General features: G+C 46.6%; 1 protein-coding gene across 1 annotated transcript; it reads left to right on the top strand.

The window, feature by feature from the left end:
• The first annotated feature begins 3,209 nt into the window (after positions 1 to 3,209).
• Positions 3,210 to 22,609, top strand: LOC142795767 (presenilin-1-like). Its single transcript, XM_075886123.1, has 4 exons — positions 3,210 to 3,717; positions 11,853 to 12,044; positions 19,090 to 19,202; positions 21,536 to 22,609. The coding sequence occupies exons 1-4, from the start codon at positions 3,630 to 3,632 to the stop codon at positions 21,689 to 21,691; spliced, it is 549 nt and encodes a 182-aa protein (XP_075742238.1). The 5' UTR covers positions 3,210 to 3,629; the 3' UTR covers positions 21,692 to 22,609.
• Positions 22,610 to 23,015: the final 406 nt, after the last annotated feature.

Raw genomic sequence — 23,015 nt, 5'->3', positions numbered from 1 at the left:
CTGTAAAGTAGTTCTGTGGTAGTGCTTTTATACTGTCCATGGTGCATGACGTCACTGACATGCGCAGATCCTGAAGAGGGGTGTCCAACATGCCTGGCGTGAATGTTGATCTTGATTGCTGCCGTGTGTCTGAGCTTGCGTTGGTCGCACTGGGTCCAAGGCACACGTTGCACGAAGTTGGTACGCCGGCGATCGCTAACAGGAAAACCTGCACAGCGAGAACAAACTTCTTGGTTAGCGCATGGTCGCAGCCGTTTCGCCGTGCCCTCTGGTGAAGTAGTTCTGTGGTAGTCGCTTTTATACTGTCCATGGTGCATGACGTCACTGACATGCGCAGATCCTGAAGAGGGGTGTCCAACATGCCTGGCGTGAATATTGATCTTGATTGCTGCCGTGTGTCTGAGCTTGCGTTGGTCGCACTGGGTCCAAGGCACACGTTGCACGAAGTTGGTACGCCGGCGATCGCTAACAGGAAAACCTGCACAGCGAGAACAAACTTCTTGGTTAGCGGCATGGTCGCAGCCGTTTCGCCGTGCCCACTGGTGAAGTAGTTCTGTGGTAGTGCTTTTATACTGTCCCATGGTGCATGACGTCACTGACATGCGCAGATCCTGAAGAGGGGTGTCCAACATGCCTGGCTGTGAATATTGATCTTGATTGCTGCCGTGTGTCTGAGCTTGCGTTGATCGCACTTGGGTCCGAGGCACACGTTGCACGAAGTTGGTACGCCGGCGATCGCTAACAGGAAAACCTGCACAGCGAGAACAAACTTCTTGGTTAGCGGCATGGTCGCAGCCGTTTCGCCGTGCCCACTGGTGAAGTAGTTCTGTGGTAGTGCTTTTTATACTGTCCATGGTGCATGACGTCACTGACATGCGCAGATCCTGAAGAGGGGTGTCCAACATGCCTGGCGTGAATATTGATCTTGATGCTGCCGTGTGTCTGAGCTTGCGTTGGTCGCACTGGGTCCAAGGCACACGTTGCACGTGTGCCTTGGACCCAGTGCGATCAACGCAAGCTTGACTCAGTGCGATTTTTTCCCCACTTCCATCTTGGGCAGGCTGCTTCCGATCAAGCTCCTGAAGAATTTTCAGCTTTTTTTCAAGCGAGAGTGCATGGTGCGGCCACTTCCTTTCTTTCGGGCTGAAATAACACCGTGATCCACCACACTTAGCTGCACAAACAGGCCTAACACACAACTGACTCGCGACTCGGCTCCCTCAGCCACCACAAGCGAGAATTACTACTAGATTGGCTTTTCATAGAGTGCTATCATGGTTGTGAGACTACTTTTGGCCTGAGCAAGTCTAAGCTGTGTTTTAGAGTTTGTGCCGTTTAACCGTAGGTGACCAATAAGCACTGTTTCGATTAACCGATGAATTTTACTGTGCAACACATAGAAATCTAGCCATATGAGCCTGTTTAGTTCCGTTTATGAGGCATTTTCGTTTAAGCGAGTTTCGTTTATTGGGAGTCCACTGTAATAGCGACCGACCACGATCATGCGTAAAATGCCTTCGTGTGCGACTGAGCTATGCACGTTGTAATTCATGACCTTGTAAAGTGCAACTAGTGATGTCCCGCTGGTAGTATGAACGTCGACATCAAGTGAAAGTAATCTTGCACAGTGAAAACAGCTGCGCGTGCCCTTATGCGTTCGCAAGCCTGTGACTGCGAGTGTGACCAAGGCAGGAGATCAGTTGTATGTCGACCAGAAAATGTTTCCATGGACCGAAAACGTGAAAATATAAACTTTTCGGCCGGCTGGAGCTACTTTGTGTGGATAGAGCTTGACTAGGTAATGACCCCAGATATGTACACACGCAATTGCAGCATGTGTAGAAGCGCATGAACTTCTAGGAGAATGAATTTTTCATTCTAAGAAGACATCTGTCTCGCTCTCTACTTTTCTAATCGTCAACCTAGGGCAACGCAAGTTTATATTCTGCACTCGTGAATATTTGGTCCACGCTTGATTTGAGTAAAGGCGTTCTTCTTTCTTTTGGACGAAATCTGAATGTCGGCGTATAATGTGGGGTCGGCGTAAAACTGCGTCGTATAAGCAAGGTTTTTAATAGATTATTTTTATGGGGATTTTGCCGCGTCATAGACACAATCTTTCTTAGAGTGCAAATATGGATCTCAAAGGTCATGCTTTTGCTGGCATGAACCGAAAATACGTCATAGGTGTTGCCCCCGGCACTTTGGGCGGCCAATCCCATCGTCAAGCCGCCAAACCAAGCTACATGAAAGACAACATGGCCGCTCGGCCCGGCGCCTCGTGGCTCTTCGCAACGTATGATGCGGGAACGGTCCCACAGTTGCGACGCAGCAGCGGGGTTCCCAATGTGTTGGATCCTATTGGAGCTGAGCCGGGACCGGCCGAAAACGACGTAACAGCCAGGAAAACGCAGCACACGGGAACGCAACAGCGGGGTTCTACTGTACAACAGAATAACACAACAAAATCACGTTATCACGAAAAGATTCACGATTGGAGATGGATAGGATCTGATCTGGAAGGCTGTTCCAATGTGCTATGGCTCAAAGTAATGGAAATGCCAGTGTGTGACCATGAATGGCATGAAACTACGTGCGTTGTGAATGCGTCGAGATGTGCGCAAAGGTACATCAAGTGACAAACAGTGACATTTATTACTGTAGATGTACGAATGGAATAAACATAAGAGGGCGATTATGCGGCGTCGATCCAATGACATTAAAACAAGGTCTTGTTTTATTAGGGTGATACTTGAATGATAGTCGTAGTTAACTGCTATGAATTTCGCTGCCCTATTCTGGATGGCTTCCATCGTACGGACTAGGTAATCTTGATGCGTTGACGATGTGGATGATGCTTACTCTAATTGTGGATGAACATAAGTTAGATATGATGATGCATGTACGTTAGAAGGAGCGTTGCGTAAGTTCTACTGTTTTTCATGTTGTATTGTGAAGCATGGATACGGGACGCATGTGTTTGTGAAGCATGAGTGTTACTTTTGCTGCATTTCCAAGCAGAGGAAGTTGTTTTCATGCGTGACTGTGGTGTAGAACACCCGCATGTCACGCAAACGACTTGGGTTCGATCCTCACTCAGACCGAGAATTTTTATTATGTTATTTTGCACCTTTCTTGATTTTTCGGTCACACACAAGCTGATGATTTTTCACCCCACTCGCAACCAACAAGGCCGACGCCATAATTTCTGAGAAACGAGCTCTTTAATGCTATCCGGTTAAAAACAAATTTGCACCATGTTTACCACCTAGGAGTTGATTCTGTTTATGCAAGAATGGAGCTTAGATGACTTTGGAATAAATATATATTTAATTAGGGATTTATTACTGTGTTACATAAATTGATACATTGTGTCATTATTTTTGTTCTGGTGCTATGTTGAGTGTCTCAAATAACGTACTGGTTTATATGCAGTTAGGGGCAGTTCTTCCTAGGTTGCATTGTAAGGACTAATTGTAAGAAAGGACATGCCCAGTATTTGTTCCTGACGAGCAACAGTCAAGCTAAGTCATTGTTGATAGCGAGAGCCTGTGCTAAAGACCTTATACCTATATGATAGAGAAGTGGGCGACACCTTCTTTTGGCTTTCTTCTTTCGACACAGCGGCCATGGCATGGTGTGTGGTGACAATGGCCGACCGGGACCCCTTCTACACCAACCAGAACCAGCTGGGTGCGCAAAGTGATACCTCATCAGGTAGGCTGCACTCCTGCTGAAATGTTTTCGTGTTTTTTTTTTTTATTTTGCAAATGTATTTGAATGGGAATACTCGGAGAGTATGTAAATAGCTGTAGGGGACAGTGTTCGTGAACTAAAACGTGCCATCAAAATATGCGATACACCTGGTATGTTCAATTGGTTAGGATAAGTGTGTCATGTCACTACTGATCTGGCCACTAAGGGGTAACTCTGAAGCAAGTGTTTGATTTAAAATTATCGTGAGGCGACATGAAATAATGGTGTTGTAAACAAAATTATGTGCATTACGTTGCCCCAAATCGTAATGTTTCAATCTGTGAAACAGCACTTGCTTCGTGGCAGTGCAGATTTTCTCTAGATAGCTGGTTTTATGGCATGGCGCCATGCTACAGCGAAACCACTTTTTTAGAGGTGTTACATGAGGCAAAATTCTATTTGTTCGTTTCATATGCGTACGTCTAAATTTCAAATAATTTAAGTTCTTGTCAAAGTTAATTGGAATAGTGTGATATTCATACGAATATTCGAAGTGCTCGAATGTTCGTCCGTGCCCAGTCACTTTCTTATTTGTTTCTAAAGTGTACAACATCCCATGCATCTTTCTTAACGTTCCCCCGCAGGGGCCTCAGCAGGCATTTGGTGTGTTGCGACACCACGGATCTGAACTAATGGGGGGTTTCCACCTCCTCCCACACTTTGCCGTGCTTGGCCTTGCCTTGCCCGGGGGAAAGGGAATCATGGGGGTTGACCCGATGCTGGGTGGGTTGGACCTTTAAGGCCCCCCGGCAGAGGCAACACACCCCTTTGGCCCCAGTTTCACGTAGACGGCACCCCTGGGCTGACCCACACAGGGGAAATCGGCAGTCGCCTTTTCCCGTCTCTCTCTCCCCTGATCTTCGTATTTTTCTCTCTTTCAATCTTTCCTGTCATTTTCTCGTTTCTGCTTACTTTCATCTTCCAAGCGGCAAGGGTTAACCTTGTGTTGTGTGGCTTTGAACAACTGGCGCTGGCATGCCTTTTTATAATTGTGCTGCTGCGTCCCTATGTTGGGCTCTGTGGTGGGCGGCTAGCATGGCTGTGCAATTTATATTTACTTTATGGTTTCTTTTCTATATCCCCAAACTGTCTGATCGCCCTCCCTCTAAGAGGGGGCGCACCGAAGGAACGCTAAATGTCTTCCTAAAACCCAAAGAAATCTTTCCGCGCTTTCATGTGATTCACTGTGAAACACAAAAGAACGCAAGAACAATCTCTCCATTTGTCGTATTAAAATGCCTCACCAATACTCTTGGTCCAGGTTATCAGGCTACACGCATGGCTAGTGGCGACCTTCTTTTCGAAGTACAAAGCAAGGCCCAGTACAAAAATCTGTCAAAACTCGCCTGTTTCGTAACCACACATGTATCTGTCACACCGCACCGCTCCCTGAACAGTTCTCGGGGCCTAGTGTCTGATCAAGACCTAATTAACCTGACAGAGAGTGAGCTCCTTGAGGGCTGGGACGAATAGCACGTAACGCATGTTCAAAGAATTAAGATCAGGTGTGACAACAAAGAAACGCCGACAAAGCACCTCATTCTTACGTTCTGCACAAGCACACTTCCGGATTATATTGAAACAGGCTACTTGAAGTTAATGGTCCTACCCTACATCCCCAACCCCCGACATTGTTTTAAGTGCCAGAGTTTTGGCCACGGCTCTCCGAGCTGCCGCGGCTGTCACACCTGTGCAAAGTGTGATTCGCACGAACACACTACAGACAACTGTGAAGAAGAAACTCCCCACAGCGCAAACTGCGACGGTGGACACCCCGCTTACTCTTGCACATGTCCTACATGGAAACATGAAAAAGAAATACTTACACTCAAAGTAAATGAAAACATCTCATTTAGGGAAGCACGCAAGCCTCTGCCTTTGCTGGGTCCTTCGTTCGCGGAGGTGGCACGAAAGGGGGCAGTGCCACCAAAATCCGCGGCGCCCGCATGTACCACTCAAAGTGGACGGGCAGAAGCACCACTCACCCCCTCAGCGGAAGTAGCGCAGGCTCTTCCGCCACCAAAAGGCTTGCAGGCCTCCGGACCTGAACACCCAGGGCCTTCTGTTTCGAAAGATAGCCCTAAGACTTCATGCCCGCACGCGTGAACCGCGAGCGGGCATCCAGCACCTCGTCCAAGGTGATGGGGGGCAGAACAGCAAGTCCAATGGTGTCTTTGGCGCCGAAGGACAGGCGCCGCTTTTTGGAGCGCGCCAGAAAGTCAAGAACCATCATCACGGGGCCTGACAAGAACTCCTGTCTTAACGCAATACTTATTTTAGTACACACAGCACTCATTTACACTCAAAATGGATACACAAATTATACAATGGAATGTCAGAGGACTCCTTAGAAACCTCAACAATATCCAGGAACTCTTACACAAACATTCACCTAAAGCACTGTTTGTACAAGAGACACACTTAAATTCCAGGAACACCATCTTTCTACGTCGTTATGTAATATTTAGAAAGGACCGCAATGACACTGTAGCATCATCTGGTGGTGTGGCCATTATAGTTTGTCGGGGTGTAGCATGTACACATCTCCCACTACTAACGTTCCTTGAGGCAGTGGCTGTTCGAGCAGTTCTTTTGAACAAACTTGTCACCATCTGCTCTCTTCACATACTTCCACAGTACCGTCTCGAAAAACACGAGTTCCAGTCCCTGATACATGAAGTACCGGAACCTTATGTGGTCATTGGGGACTTCAATGCACATATATGGTCTATAGGGTGACTCCCGCTGCCATGCACGAGGTCGCCTAATCGAACAGTTCCTCTTTTCTTCGTGTGTGTGTCTGTTGAATAGGAAAGAGCCAACGTACTTCAGCCTCGCCAACAAAACCTACTCATGCATAGATCTCAGCATTCTGTCCCCATCGCTTGTACCCCTGCTTCAATGGAAAGTGATCAACAATCCTTTCGGAAGCGATCACTTTCCGATCATTCTAAGTACACCACTAGAAAAAAGGTCCTCCGCATGTTCCCAGATGGCAGACAGACAAAGTGAACTGGGGAACGTTCAGAGAAGCTACTCGTTTGAGTTGGTCGGACATGTGTGAATTAAGGGGAGACGCAACTTTTTTTTAATTTCTAGTGATAGACATTTGAAAATTTGTTATTAGTATAGTTTTTCATGGAGATATCAATATGCAATCATTTTTTGTGTAACCGCTATAGTTATTCAGTTACCCCATGCACAATAGCAATAAATTTACATGTTTTGCGAGTACTATTTCATGTACTTGACTTTCAGTAAAGGCATTGTCTCTGATCTTATTTGACTCTTGGTAGATTGTACAGTGCAAATATCTACCCAGATATGTCACAGAAATATTGGAACCAGGGAAGAAAAATCTTATTGAATGACTAATTATTTTCAATCTCCCTTGAAACAATAACCTAATATTTTCACAACTAGTTCTGGTAGGCATTGCAATTTCAAGCAGATATTTGCATTCTGCATGTGTTGAAGAATATGCGTGCAAGTTATATTTATGCAATAAGTATAAGTGTCTAAAAGGCTGCCTGGAAAATGTGAAATTGTCAAAAAAAATGAAAATGAGAAAAACAAGTTGGAAAGTTTGGAAAGTTCGCATTTATTAGGAAACCATTTTTTTTTGCATCAAATTGGGGCACAATAAAAAGCATCTTGCACTGAATGCTCAGAAGACCGAGAATTGCACAGAATTGCGAAAGTTGGTCATGGCCTGCGCCTATAGCGCATGCTGCCAGAACTGCCCTTCAACGTTTACAGCAAAGCTATCACGCGAGCTGCCACTGTCGAAACCGAGCGCTCGTCTCTTGGTCCCTGGTTGAAGTAGTACGTCTCGACGCTGTGCGTGAATGAAAGTGTAGATTCAGGGCAATCGGTATTTTCACAGCACAGTTCGAGGAATGCCGAAAGCCCTTTGCACTTTCCAGCTACCTCAGACGCGGAGTTCCCATTCGCGGCAGGTTGGGCATTGCGCATCTGCCACAAGGGCAGTCAGCGCATCGATTTCGCAAAGCACCGTGTTGGCAGTAGCAGCACCTACTGGTCTACGTTCACTCTCGAAGAATCCGCTCTTCATTTGGTATGCACTGACGAGTTTCCACTGCAGCGGCTATTTCACAACCACCGTCGCCACGGGATTCGGTGTCAGTTAGGCCTATCCGATTTGGTGGGCAGTGACGTCGGCGTATGCCGTCGGTTTGGGAAGCGTCTGACGCCGTTTCCGTCGATACTTGGGGCGAGTTCTGAATTTTCAATTATCTAGACTGCGCTTCTTGGGGCTTGCCATGACGCAAAACTGCAGAGAAACACCGAATAACTCGATTGCGACATTCGAAGCTTCGCTCTTTTGCCGGAAGGATAGGAAAGGGAGGATGCGGAGCGCACCGCCGACCAATGGCTGCCTCGCGCAGCTTGCCGCGTTATTCAAAATACGTAACGTATGCATTGTTTTTCTTCTTTTTGGTTCATTCTTCGGGAAGATACGAGACTAGCTACTAGTCGATTGTGAAGGGGAAGGCCTTCGCGGCACGCTGTGCACGATTTCAAATGGCGGCCAATGCGTCATTCTCGTGACAGGACAACGCGAACTATGCCATTTTTGGCGACTTTCGCGCATTTCTCACGTCACTGCTTCCTACTTGTAAGCATTTTTAGGTCATTTCTCTTGCGAATTTCAGCTTGATATTTTCAGAAGTAAAAGATTATAGTCCGAAGATGCCAATACAACCTGAGAAAAAAGGAAGATTTTCCGGAAAACTGCGACCTTTTCAACCCACGTCCTCTCTTAAGTATAGATGCAGCTGTAGACTTTTTGACAGCACTTCTTATTGATTCTGCAACAAAGTGTATCTCACAATCTGGACTGTCCACCAAACGATGCATCGCTTGGTGGAACAGTGATTGGCGGAGTGCTCGAAAAAAGCAAAATAAGGCATAGAGGCTGCTTCGGAACTCACTGACAGCCGAGAACCTTGACAATTTTAAAAACATAAAGTCTCAAGACAGAAGAACGTGCAGACAGGCGAGAAGGGAGAGTTGGCATAACTTTTTATCCGGAATCAATTCTTATACACAGGAGGCAAAAGTCTGGAATATAGTAGGCAAGGTAGTGGGAGAACAATCTCACCCACTTCGTCGTGTGAACATGCAAGGCAACAGCTTGGAGAACCAGGCGAACGCTCTTGGGGCGCACTTGAACAGGTCTCCAGCTCATGGCACTATACCACATCGTTCAGCGATACAAAACAATAATCAAAAAACAGAAACTAGAGCGCAAGTCCACAAACCAAGAAGCATATAATGAACCTTTCGTTTTGACTGAGCTACAGGCATCACTAATCTGCTGCAATAACTATGCCCCACGCTCCGACCGTGTTGTAGTATTATGAAATGTTAAAGCACTTGTCCTCTGAAACTCTAAAAGCCCTTCTCCACCTGTATAATGCCGTTTGGCTTTCCGGCGAGATTCCCTCTGTCTGGAAACAAGCCATTGTAATTTCAATTCTGAAGCAAGGAAAAAACTTATCTTTCGATGTAAGTTACAGGCCGATTGCATGACAAGTTGTCTATGTAAACTTTTCGAAAAGATGGCTAACTGCCGGCTCTTACACTTTCCAGAAACAAACAATCTACTGGACCCATACCAGTGCGGATTTTGCGAGGGTAGATCCACTACTGACCATTTGTTACGAATCGAAGATCTGTGATGCTTTTGTCCATATTCAATGCTTCCTTTCACTGTTTCTCAATATGGAAAAAAGCTTACGATACCACCTCGTGCTTCGGCATACTGCGAGACCTCTTACAACTAGGTGTCTGAGGTAACATGCTGACCATAATTGAAAGTTATTTGTCCAACCACACTTTTCGTGTCTGGGTGGGGAATGTCTTGTCATGAACTTTTGTCCAAGAGACTGGAGTGCCCCAAGGTGGTGTCTTGAGCTGTACACTTTTTATTATAAAAATAATACCCTCCATTCCTCCATTCCATGCAATATGTTCTATTCTATTGCACATACGTCGACAATGTGCAGATAGGTTACAAATCATGCAACCTCGCAGTGTGCGAGCAACAACTTCAACTTGGTTTGAATAAGGTTACCAAATGGGCAGATGAGAATGGGTTTATCCTTAACCTACAAAAAAGCATGTGTGTTTTATTTAGTAGGAAGAGAGGTCTTCAACCCAATCCGATCATTGACCTCCACAGGCGGCGATTAGCTGTGAAAAGTGAACACAACTTTTCTAGACAAAAAATTAACATTTGTCCCTCACCTGAAAAACCTCGAGAACAAGTGCCTGAAAGCTATAAATATACTCAATTTTTGTCGCGGACATTATGGGATAGTGATAGAAAATGCCTGATGAATCTTCACAAAAGCCTCATATGAACACGTCTAGATTATGGTGCTATCGTCTGCAACACGACCAACTTTGCAAATACTTGATCCTATCTACCATTTGGCATTCCACTCTCTACAGGTGCTTTTCTTACTAATCCTGTAGAAAGCCTGTGCGTCCGAGTCGAACGAGTGGTCATTGCAGCTGCAGAGGACTTGCATGTCTTTTGTGTATTACCTCAAAGCAAACACAGACGATAAGTACCCCTTACACTCTGTAATCAATGACTTGTCCAGTTTCACACTGTATGATAATCGTCCTTCGTTTCGACAGCCCTACTCGCTTCGAGTGAGGCCTTGCTGAGGAAACAGGAGTGCCACTTCTTCATCAGTGTCTGATAGCTCCTGCCACGCATCTGCCACCGTGGCAATGGCAGCTCATAGAATGTGACATATCCTTCGAGGAAGTTACGAAACACGCACCTGTGGCACATATTTGCATGTACTTCCTAGAGCTTCAACACAAATACAATTGCCTTGACTTCTGTACAGATGCCTCCAAGTCTCACACTTCTGTGTCGTATGCAGCAGTCGGCCCATCTTTTTCGGAGGCCGGACCGCTGCATTTTGATACGAGGTATCTTCACTGCTGAAGCCTATGCGATACTTACGGCCGTCAAACGCATCAAACAATCAAAACTACAAAAGGCATTAATTTACACAGATTACCTAAACGTTGTGAAGGCTTTGAAAAACTCTTAAAACACAAAACCCTGTCCTTGTCTTGCTTTATTCACTACTATGAACAGTGTACAAATCTGAACAGTATGTTATAGTGTGCTGGGTACCGGGACACCACGAAATTTAAGGTAACGTGATGGCTGATCAGCTAGCCGCATCTGTTCACGAAGGTGCTGTTAATACACCCGTAGCTATCCCTGCTCCTGACCTAAAACCATATCTGAAACGAATGGTCAGAGCTTGTTGGCAGAGCACATGGGATGGCCACACAGAAAATAAATTGCACGTTATCAAGCTGTTCCTTGGTCATTGGCCGCCGGTATCAAAATCACGCCACTCGGAAGTTACACTTACAAGGCTACAAACAGGACATACACACAGCACACACTCATACCTTTTGTGCAGTGGCGATCGGTCTTTGTGTGATATATGTGGTGAATCACTCACCGTCAACCACATCCTTATCCAATGTAGTCAATTAGACTCTATTAAAAAAAAAGAACTTTTCGTTAGCCTACTGTGAACACATTTCATTTCATCCTGGGATGCTCATTGGCAAAAAACCACTTTTCAAATATCAGTAATTATTTGCACTTTTAAATGAAATTCAAAGCTTCAGCATCATATACAAGGGAAACTCGTAGCATAAGCTCTCTGCAAAGGTTGTTGCTGTGGTAGCTACTCTGAGAAGCACCTGCCTCTCACCCTTTGGTTTCAAAGGGGTTGAGGAGGCATTCGGGCTATTTTACAATCGCTCACTTATACCATGGTCAGTTGTGATTCATTCCACACCCATGCATCAAATCGCGTATCACTGTCGTAATTTTATACTTTATACACACATTTTGCGCTTTTATACAGCACGTGATTTTAGGCCTTTATACAGCCGTATTACACCCTGCCATCGCAATCATTGGTCATAGCTTACATCGCATCGAAGACGTGGCGCTCTTTGGCCATCCATGGCCCTTGAGCCACAAAACTCCACTAATCATCATATTTCCTATCGTTCGGCAGCGTCAACTGACAGCCCCGGTCAGCGTGCAGAAGGCGGAGATGCCGAACCCCCCGTGGAGGTCGAGCAGCCCCGTATGCGCGGAGAGAGGACGCGGCGGCGCTCTCAGCGCGGCAGCACTGTTGTCAACAGTGGCACGCTGGCAGGTGCCACCGACAACGCTAGCGACCTCCCCCACCAGGAAGAAGAAGAGAGTGAGTCGCAATTTCTCGTGCTAGCAGTGTGTCCCAAAACATGGTGCCCTTTTACTTATGTTGCTACTACTCAAACCTCAATATAACGAACCCAAGCATAACGAAATATTGGTTATAACGAAGTGAATGAAGAATAGTATTGCAATTGCTGTAGTGTTAGGAATATACCTTTATAACAAATTTTCGAATATAACAAAGTTATTTTGATCTATGATGCAACTTTGTTGTAGTGAGGTTTAAGTGCATTAACGTTGCCATGATCAACACTTGCATCAACTGTTGTAGAGGCTCGGTCATTACAATGATCTGATGCGAGAGTGACTGGTTGTAAGCAATAAGCCAGCATGGGGCCAGCTCATTATCATGTACAGCATGGTAAATGCCCGTCAACAAATTTCAGATGATGGAAGTTGTTCCAAAGCTTACCACGGCACAATTTCCTATTAACCATTAGGACATTCCCACGATTTTACGAGTGCCGCTTATTTTCAATTGCCAACGCCTATTACCGTAAAAGTTCGTATATAGCTCAGACCCTCATATAGTCCGGCTTGTAATTTGCGGATAGCAAACACAAGAAAAATGTTTTCGTTCATCCACCCCTTGTCCTGGTAGCGGACGACGACATTTTTTGGGAACTTCTCCCTCTTCGGCAGCATCTTTCGTTCGAACACCACATAGGGTGGTAGATTGTGACCGTTTGCAGTGCAGGACAACATTACAGTCACCCGCGTTTTTTCGTTTTTAGTCGATCGCACGATAACTTTCCTGGAGCCTTTCTGATGCAGCGGTCAGCGCCGAGGGCATATCCAGGTGGACCGGCATTTGATCCCCGTTGCCGATTTGGCCCAGCTGAAACGGGACAGCCTTTCCCAACACAATCACATACTTTTGAAACCTCACAAGGACCTCTTTATAGCTCTTTGGTAGCTTCTGCGAGGTCGATGTACGCCGACGTAGGGAGAACCCAGCGTGGCCCATGAAGAGCGAAACCCGATGCTTGCTCGCTCTGGAATCCTCCGGCTGAATGCCTTTGTCTTGGGCGATCTCCCTTGCCTTCGTTTGTTGCAGCTCGATGTTGACAGCGAGATGTGTCGCTCGCTGCTCCCACACGAAGTCTTCGAGTTCTCGTTCCATGTCAACAAACGTTCCATTTTTTGGTTCACGGAAACTTTTTCGTTGGCTGCTGCAAGCAAAGAGGGCGTCCTTCTGCTTCCGCCAGCCACACATATTCCGCTTGTTGACTTTGAACTGCTGCTCCAGTTGCCAATGGTTTCGGCAGCACCAATAACTTTCCTTTTAAGGGGGCAGACTGCTCTTTGGGGCCAAAAAGTGACAAAAAAATTCATTTTTTAAAATTGACGTATTTGGTTTCTGCAAGTACTTTTTTATCTCTCTGCAAATTTTCACGCACCAGGAAGTAATAATTTTTATGTAATGTCATTTTAACTGTCCAGATTCTTGGTGCTGTTAACATGCAGAACCTGCAAAAAAATGGGGAACCGACTTTGAGGCTTCTTTATAATTTGCCAGCACCTTTGTCTGAAGCTCTATTATCAATTTATGAGCGCCTTAATGAGGATTGCAAAACATGCGCACCATGTTTTTTGCTTTTTGAAGAAACTGTGTGTTTTCAGTTTTTTCCATTTTTCTCAAAAAAGTAAATTTGTGACTATTCAATTTTGAGGCCTCAATATCTCTGTAGCTAGGGCAGATACAACAATAATTCTCTTTGCAGTAGAAACCTGTAAGTGTGTAGAATGCAAGTATGGGAGCAGAATTTAGAGCACATGCCTTTTTATTTAATTACTAATCAAAATTGTAACACAATTCCAACTGCTTTTAAAAATATATAGTTCATTTTGTTGCAAAATAACCAATAAAAGGCCTAAAAACAAAAACCTCTTCCATACTTTCACTCTATAGTCATTAGTATATGTTGGCGTATCCTAAATATCACTTTTAATTAAGCACTTTTTTTTCTATGGTGGCCTTAAACAATAGGGGGTGAACTTAGGTTATCTCAGAAACAAAGTGAGTTATAGGAAAAATTAATTCAATATTTGAAATCAGCAGAAAAAACTGCATAACTCTGTGCAGTTTTATCAAGATCACTGAAGAAATAAACAAAAAATGTCTAAGACCAGTCTGCCCCCCTTAAAAGCAGCCCAGTACAGCCTGCGCAGTGCTGACATGGCGTAAAATCACAGGAGCAAAATCTTGGCCGTCGTTACGGGCACCAAGTTGAAGCAAAGGCCACTGACCACTGTTGCATGCTTGGGTCTGTAAGACTTAACGCCTGCTAGCACGGCTAACACTACCTAACACCTAGCGCAGAAGCATGTAAACACCTGATGATGATGATAGCACCACGCTATGCCGAAATTAAAACTAAATTTCAGGCGAAAACTCTTGCGACCCACATATACCGTATAAACCGGACTATAGGTCGAGTGGGAATATAGGTTGACCCCCCCAAGTTCAGGTTACCGAAAAGGAAAAAAAAAAGGAAAACAACCTGTTATGTCCGGTGTTGTCGTCGGCCCATAGACGTACGCGTTGGTCGCGGTAGTCCAAAAAGCTCAGACAGCCTCGAACGGTTAAAAACAAGTTTATTCCTATTCGGATGGAGGCGGCGGCCGAACTGCCGGGGAAACGACGGTGGCTCGTTTGCGCCGAGCGGGGGAAGGGGAGGAGTCAACATCTGGAAGTAGTTTCAGCAACCGGTCCTTCGCGGGTTCGGAGCTCGCTCGTGACACAGGGGTGCTTGGAACACAACATCTCCTCCCTCCTTAGCTTGTCGCTTGGAAGCGATCTGGGGGCCGCCGTGGGCGCGTGGACGCTCTGGACGCACTAGGAAGAGAAGCCTCCGCTCGCTGGGTGTCGTTTCTCTTGTGTTCAAGGCCGGCGGGCGGCGGCGCCGATTCATCTGGTGCGAGATGCCAGGCTAAGTGGAACGAAGCTTCCGTCGAGGTGGCTGCTTGAATGGGAGGTTCCCTTGGCAAATTACCTGAACGGCGTAGCTGATCAAGGTGGCGGCGTGTGGCCTTCCACCAATGTCGACGAGCCATGACCGCAAACCTATGCGTTTGAGTGCCGTCGCTTCAACCCAGTCGGGCTTTCTGTGGAACTGGCGGGCGTATATGCGCTGTCCACTTTCAATTCTCCTGCTATGCGGGAGCTTTTCTTCCTCCGACGGTGCTTTCGCTGAGGGCTCCGGGACAATTGCTGTCAGCTGGGTTCTCATTTCTCGTCCGAACATCAATTTCGCTGGCGTTTGATCAGTAGTGCTTTGAACAGTGTTGTGCTGTCTGAAGAGAAAGCGCGCGATGTGGCGTTGCATTGTCCCAGTCTGGTCTTTAGTAAGGGCGCGCTTTAGCTCAGCCACGTAGCGCTCGGCTTGTCCGTTCGTAGCCGGGTGGTAAGTAGCTGATGTAACAGACGAGACGCCGTTGTCGCTGTAAAACTTGAGAATCTCCGTGGACACAAACGGAGTGCCATTGTCCGAGACCACCTTGCGCGGTAGGCCAAACGTTGCAAACAACGACCGCAGAGTGTCGATAACTGCTGCCGATGTCGTTGTAGCCATTTGTTTTACCTCCAGCCACTTGGTGTATGCGTCTACAACCACCAGGAACGAACACCCTTCGATAGGTCCAGCAAAATCAATGTGCAGCGTTTGCCAAGGCGTGTCTGGTCTTTCCCATTCAGGAATAGGAGCTCTTGGCGGGCTTCTGTGGTTGCATTGGCAAGGCTGGCAATCGTGAACTGTAACGGCGTTTAAGTCATATAGTGCCGATGACGTTAGTGCTGTTCGGCTTGTATCTTGCGTCTGGCCCTCCTGTGCGTCGACATTGTTGTTCCGTTGCACTGAAGTCTTCGGTCCGAGCTGTTTGCGCTTCGAGATGCATGCCCTTTCAATGTGTCCCAGTTTTTGGCAAAAATTGCAGGTCGCTGTCTTGTATCGACATACCTGGGGATCGTGCATGTCGTCGCATCGCCAACAGCGCTGTGTCTTTCTGCTTGATTTTGCCTTAGACGTGGAATGACCTGACTGCTGACTGGTGTGATGCACCGGCTCGACGTTCCGTCGAATATCCCTCTGCTGGTGACCGGCGCTCTCCGCTCGTTGGGCGATGTCGTAGGCTTTGGAGAAGGTGAGACCCGTCTCCGCGAACAGGCGTTGTTGTAGGGCCTGCGTCACGCAGTCCGCACACAAAACGGTCACGCAACATAACGTCCAAGGGGAGCATAGTGGTGTTAGCAGGTGTGGCAGTCGATCCTCCCTCCTGCGCCGTAGCTGCAGCTGTCACGGTCAACGTCCCGAAATTGCAGTCAGCAGCGAGCTTTTTGAGAGCCGCGACGTATTCGGCCACTTTTTCGCCTTCCAGTTGGTCTCGCCGTTGGAAGCGGGCTCGACAGTAGACCTCCGATGGCCTTGGGTCATAGTGCTCTTGTAGCGCTGCTACGATGTCGTCGTAGTCAACGGCTGCTGGAGTGCGTGGCTGAATCAGGGCACAGACTGTGTCGTATGTCTGCTCCCCACACAGCGTTAGCAGGTTGGCCCTCTTCATTGCTGTATCAGTGATGTTGTTAGCCTCGAAGTAAAATTGCAGGCGTCCAAACCACGATGACCATGATGAGCCGTTGAATTCGGGTAGCCGACTTGGGAGCCCGTGCGTAGCCATAGCTTGTAGCTTGTCAATATCGTTGCGTAGCGTTGGTCCAAATCCACTTCCTCGTCGCCACTGTTATGTCCGGTGTTGTCGTCGGCCCATAGACGTACGCGTTGGTCGCGGTAGTCCAAAAAGCTCAGACAGCCTCGAACGTGTAAAAACAAGTTTATTCCTATTCGGATGGAGGCGGCGGCCGAACTGCCGGGGGAACGACGGTGGCTCGTTTGCGCCGAGCGGGGGAAGGGGAGGAGTCAACATTTGGAAGTAGTTTCAGCAACCGGTCCTTCGCGGGTTCGGAGCTCGCTCGTGACACAGGGGTGCTTGGAACACAACACAACCCTAAATTGCCAAACGACATTTATTTGCTAATTGGGCGCACTGCACCCCGATCGTCCGAGCTCGCTCAACCACCATCGTAACTGTTCCTATTCGTCAGACGAAGCACCACTGTCTTCTGAAGACGAGAGTATGTCGCTGGCCGCCTCCCAGAGTGCATTGTTGTCCGTGTCACACAGCGTGTTGCTGATGGAACATTCCTTAAAAGCATTTTCCACCATGGAACCTGGCAAGGAGTGCCAGGCGGAAAGCACCCAGCCACAGACAGTCGCAAGCAGAGGCCTCTGTAGGCGGCCCGTCGGTGTCTTTGGGTTGTCGCCGGACATCCACTTTTGGTACTCCAGCCACACTCGGTCCTTGAACGGCTTGTTTACCACAACGTCGATCGGTTGAAGGGTGGACGTCCTACCACCTGGTATCACGGCTCGCCCCGTGCGCGCTTCACAGCGACGGTTAAGTGGCCACAAAATGCATCTAACACCAGCATGCTGCAAAGACGCAGCAGTTCACCTGGCTGACGGTTCCAGACTACTCATATCCATTCGAGCATCATGGCCTCGTCCATGTCTCCCTTTTTGTTGACGCGAACGACAACATCGGGCGATAACACTTCCTTGGGCATTGTCTGACGTTTGAAAGTGATGAAGGGGTGGAAGCTTTCTACCATCTGCCATGCATGCCAGCATGACGGTGAAGCGCGAGTGCTCGTTGCCAGTGGACAACAGTTTCATATCCTTGGCGCCACGTTGCGTGATCATGGTCGATGAAGGCATGTCAAACAACACGGGGGTCTCATCAGCATTGTCAATCTGCCCCATCATGTAGTTGTTCGGCTTCCGAAGCCGGTTCATGAAGCCCTGAAAGTTTATAAGCTTGTCCTCGAACTCGTCTGGAAACTTCTGACAGATGGATGTGCGCCTATGGAAAGAAAATCCTTTGCGTCTCATGAATCAACGCAACCAAGAGTTTGGTGCAGGAAACTCTTCTCTTGTGAGCCCAGCTTCTCGAGCGAGTTCCACAGCTTTCTTGCTAATGGTATCCATGGTCACTGGCAGCGAGCACACCTGAACTTCCCACACAAAGTTCCCTAGCGTATTCTCCAGCTGCCGGTAAACCGCACTTTGCCCACGAAATGACATTTTCCGAGGATTGCACATTTGCAGCTTCTCTTTCTGCACCCTCCAATAGCGCACACTTTTTTGTGATACACCAAAGCGGCGCTGAGCAGCCATATTCCCATTCGCTTCTGCGCACTCAACAACCTTTAGTTTAAATGCAGCTGAGTACTGCCTTCTCGTACCGCTACTCATATTGAGTGAGCAAAAAAAAGACCGCTAAAAATGAAACACAAAGTCAGGCGAAGCGAGAACTTAGAACAGATCGGAGGCAAATCACAAACACAAAAAACAGACAAGGGAGAAAAAAAACAACCTGCTACCGAATTTGAATGTGAATATGGCCGTGTCCAGCTTCTCATGCACATGCAAGCCACATATTGTCAGACAGCGGTGCACTATCGGCTAGACACCGCTATATAAGACGAGGGGCGACTTTAGCTCGTTGTTTTATTGAAAATATCTCGACTTATATTCCGGTTTTATACGGTAGTATGGGGCCGGAATTTCGTACCCTAAAGTCTAGTAAAAAAACCCGGGCTATATGCCGGTTTTTACAGTATGTTCTATTTCAGCTTGCTCCCTTATCTTCGGTGAGCTAGTCAGCTTAATAATTACTTTAGACAGACTCGCCCCGTTATCTCCCTCTTTTTTCAAGGGTGTTTCCAGTTGCGTTTGTTGATTTTTTGTGGTTACCCATAAAAGTAGAGGGAAGGGACAGCAATCGCCCCACTGAAACGCTGAAATAGAAATGTTCATATGGGATCTAGTCTTACGGTAGGGAATGTCGGGTTGGCAAAAACTGTTAGTACTGCATTGTCCCCCGCTTTGGCATGCCTTCGAATCATGTAACAGTTGTGGCATAGTATGAAACTGTTGAAATCGATTCTCATGCTCTCCACAACCTTCTTTCAACAGGAGGAGTCAAACTCGGCCTGGGCGACTTCATTTTTTACAGCGTCTTGGTGGGGAAGGCATCCTCTTACGGTGACTGGAACACGACTGTCGCCTGCTTTGTGGCCATCCTCATTGTGAGTGGTGTGCGCAGTGTTGTACTGTAGTGCTCATTTGGTTATTCGTTTGCTGATAATTTGTACATGGTTAATTAATGGGCACTTGGCTGCACCGTGTGCCCTTATCTTTGTACACGGAACCTCAAGGCAGCGGCGAAGCCTGTTCCTATTGACGAGGGATCCGTCTATCGAGAATGACGGCGTCGCTCGGCACCATTAGCCACACTCTAAAAACAGTTTCACCCATCGAGGCTTACCTTTGTCACTCCATAAACGTCGCCTATGATGAATATAGCTGTGATCCCGTCCTGACACAATGCTTGCTGATATCGTCATGTGTGATACAAGCGTGTCCTTCCTTGTGTTAATGCTGTAAGTGCTATACACCTGGTGCTTTCACATCACAAACATTGTGTATGTATGCATAGGTTGGCAAAGTCATTCAAGAGTCAACTAGATCGTACTCAGATCCAGCCATGAGTCTTAGTCTGAGCGAGTCCATTCCGGCAGGGGGCTTTGGTTTTTTGAGTGAGTTTAAGTTAGTCCAATTGAATAAAATATGGGTGAGTTCAGGTGAGCCCTTAGCTCAAAATATGTTTGTTGAGCGAGCCTGAGTAAGCTCCTCCTTTTGATGCCGACCAATGGTCCCATCTACTCTGCTTTAGCATTGCAAACACCATTACATCGCGTCACATTTTTATGCAAAGTCTATGCGCACATGTCTCGACGCAGTTACATTCACGCACCAGCTCTCGGTATTTACTGATCACAGGCTTGGGTTAAGGAGGAGGATGCCATGATCCCCCCTCACAAACTGTTTCGCAAAAAGCTTTCGATAAAAATATATTGTGTGACTTGCATATTTCATGAAAACGTTCTTACTAGATGAAAACCACCGACGAATCGTATTTGAAAGTACAAAATTGAAAGGCATATTAAAGAGTACAGATTTTCTTAGATATTGGCTTTGAAGAACATTGTCATCGTAAATTTTATGCTATTACAGTCGAACTCCACTACAACGAACGCCGCTTCAACGATATTTCCGCTACAACGAAAAATTAACGATTCCCCATCAGCAGTCCATAGGAGTCAATGCATACATATTGTCGCCACAACGAACACTTTTTCTTCGATCGTCCCACTTCAACGAAATTTTACGATGTGATTCGAGGCTCAGATACTTATTGCTATGCAGTAAACTCGATCTTTAACATTTCGAAATCCATTTTCAGAACCTGAAAATGCGTCAACGAAGTCTAAAGCACCCGTTGGCACAACCAGAAACAGCCGCTGTTGAGCAAGCACTGGGCGCCGCCATTGCTCGATAGTGATGGCAATGAAACTACCCTGCTTTTGTTTTGCCACTGGCTTGCTTTTGAGCCGCAGACGATTTAAAGTTAAAGCTCAGTCGCTCAGTTCATGGTTTCCTTTTCGCAGCTGCTGGGTGCAACTGTAGCACGATACCTTTTCCGATGCTTATCATTATGTTCGCGCCTCGCCAGTGTGGTAACTAATCAGAGCGGCTGTTCATTCGCATTATCAACAAAATCAGTTAGCCGCGAGCAATGGACGATAAGAATGGCATAGAATAATGCAAAAGTTGCCACTCCACAATACCCTGCCTCCATCTCGGTGTTGTCGGATACTTTTGACGACGGACAGCTGCTGGTGTTAACGTGTTAAGGCAACTGTTTGGTTCGTTCACGAAAGTGGTTTTAGGCGTTGTTTCACGCTTCTGGGAAAGAAGAGGAAGCAGCGAACATTTTTTGAATTTGAGGATAAACGTTCCTTTGTTTGCTAGCTCAGTTTAGCGATATTTTTTTTTTCTATTTTACTACAACGAAATTTTTTACGCGCCCCGTCAGTTTCGTTGTAGCGGGGTTCGGCTGTAGACTCGCATGTCGATTTGCTCAGGCCCATTTAAACTCGGGTCAAGCCCTGAGTTTGGCTGGGTAATACCGTATGTTGTTGAGTTTGGGTCCTAGTGAGTCCTGTTGAGGAAAATTTGTAATTCCTAATCCAAGTGAGCACTCGGAGCAAAATGTATATCTCGAGTAAGTCTGAGTAATCTCCAACTTATTTTCTGACCTTTGCATGCATGTCATACAATAATTATTGCATGATGTAGCAATCTTGACACAAAACTAGTGAGTGCAAAGTTTTTAGTAAAGCAAAGAAAAACAGTAATATCTCTCGCACAACTATCATTGTTGTCTGACGGAAGTCGTCGTATGAAGCTCTGAAGTCACTGCAGTTGCAGCTGTGTGAAGCAGCGACTTCAGTGCTTCCATGACTAGTAAGCAGCGTTCGGGGTATTTAATCATTCTACACAACTTGCACCCTCGCAGGGTCTGTGCCTAACCCTCCTCCTGCTGGCCATATTCAAGAAGGCACTTCCGGCTCTGCCGATCTCGATCACGTTTGGCCTCATCTTCTACTTCGCCACGTCGTCGCTCGTCCAACCGTTTGCCGACAGCCTAGCGAGCGAACAAGTCTTCATATGAACGTGTCTCCGCCATGAAAGCGACGTTGCACGAGGAAGTTACGGCAACGACAAATCACCTTCGCACTGCGAATGGCCTTCCGTTTGAAAGTGTGTTGTTTTTGTGTCGTATGAAAACGCTATCAAGTCATGTGCTGTGCAACATCATCGGTAGTCTTATATTTATAGAACGCCGCACAATTTTTCGGACGGTCGAGTTGACAGCTTGCTGTGATGCGGTGTGCCGCACGAGAGGCCACCGTGCTCCGGGAAGGTATACAGACTGGACTGTCAACTGTATCTTTGTTGTTCCTGGACTTCCAGTGTACTTTTTTTATTCGTTCCATGTTCTCCCATTGCCTCCCTTCTAAAATGATGCTTTTAATGAAGTGACACTTATTTATACAATTATACACAGTTCACTTTTTTCTACTTGTTTGATTAGCCTGCACTTCTTACAGCAAAGCTTTCTTGTTCTCCCAAATTCAAAGCGCTTTTTCATTGGTACGTGGCCTCGAACACTGTATCTTACAGAACGGTCATTTCTTACAATTGTAAATGGTGCAGCAAAGTGGCACTAGTTTACCAGTGCAAACATGTGTGCAAAGCGGTGCTACTGCTTCGAGTATGTGAGCGGTGCTCAAACTGGTGGCTTGAGAATGATGCAGCGAATGAGTGCTGTAGTTTACAAGCTCAAAAAAGTACTAACACAATGTGGCGCTCCCATTTTGAGTGTGAAAACTAGAACAAGCACCGTCAGGTGCACATTGCTGACGTCAACTTTAGCATTGAAGTGCAGTGTTTGCCTAAACTGGTGTCCCTAAAGTGCAGGCATATCGAACGGAATATTTAATGTATCACCGGCTCGATGCAGCGAATGTTACTTATTATGTCTCGTCACCAAAGACGCCCAGAAATAAATTGTCTATTTCATTGGTCATGTTTCACGAAGTTTTCTTCTTTCATTCCCTGTCCGCATAAAGTTTTTTTATCCTTTTGCTTTCGTTGACATGTACAGTCGTTTTAAATTTTGTACCAAAATTTCCAGTGACGACTATACTTGTCATCAACCAAAATTGTTCCCACATGGAACCAATGGTGACTACACTCGTCATAGTAGGTAAGTAAGTAGGTGGTCCTAATCCCTTTTGGCACAGGGCAGGCGCACCCAGCGCCACAGGACAAAATGTTGTGTGCTCACCCATACACACACACACACATCACTAGGCAGGTGCTCGCAGCGCCACCAGCCAAAACTTCGTGCTCCACACGAACTTCACACGAGCACACACACACGTTTTCAACTTCACTGTTCAGAAAAGAAAAAAAAAGAAAAAAAGGTTGTG

Source organism: Rhipicephalus microplus, unplaced genomic scaffold (assembly GCF_043290135.1).
Source record: "Rhipicephalus microplus isolate Deutch F79 unplaced genomic scaffold, USDA_Rmic scaffold_850, whole genome shotgun sequence".
In the NCBI taxonomy this organism is placed as follows: Eukaryota; Metazoa; Arthropoda; class Arachnida; order Ixodida; family Ixodidae; genus Rhipicephalus; species Rhipicephalus microplus.
Note: the sequence above shows the minus strand (reverse complement) of the source record. Positions and strands in the feature narration are given on the sequence as shown.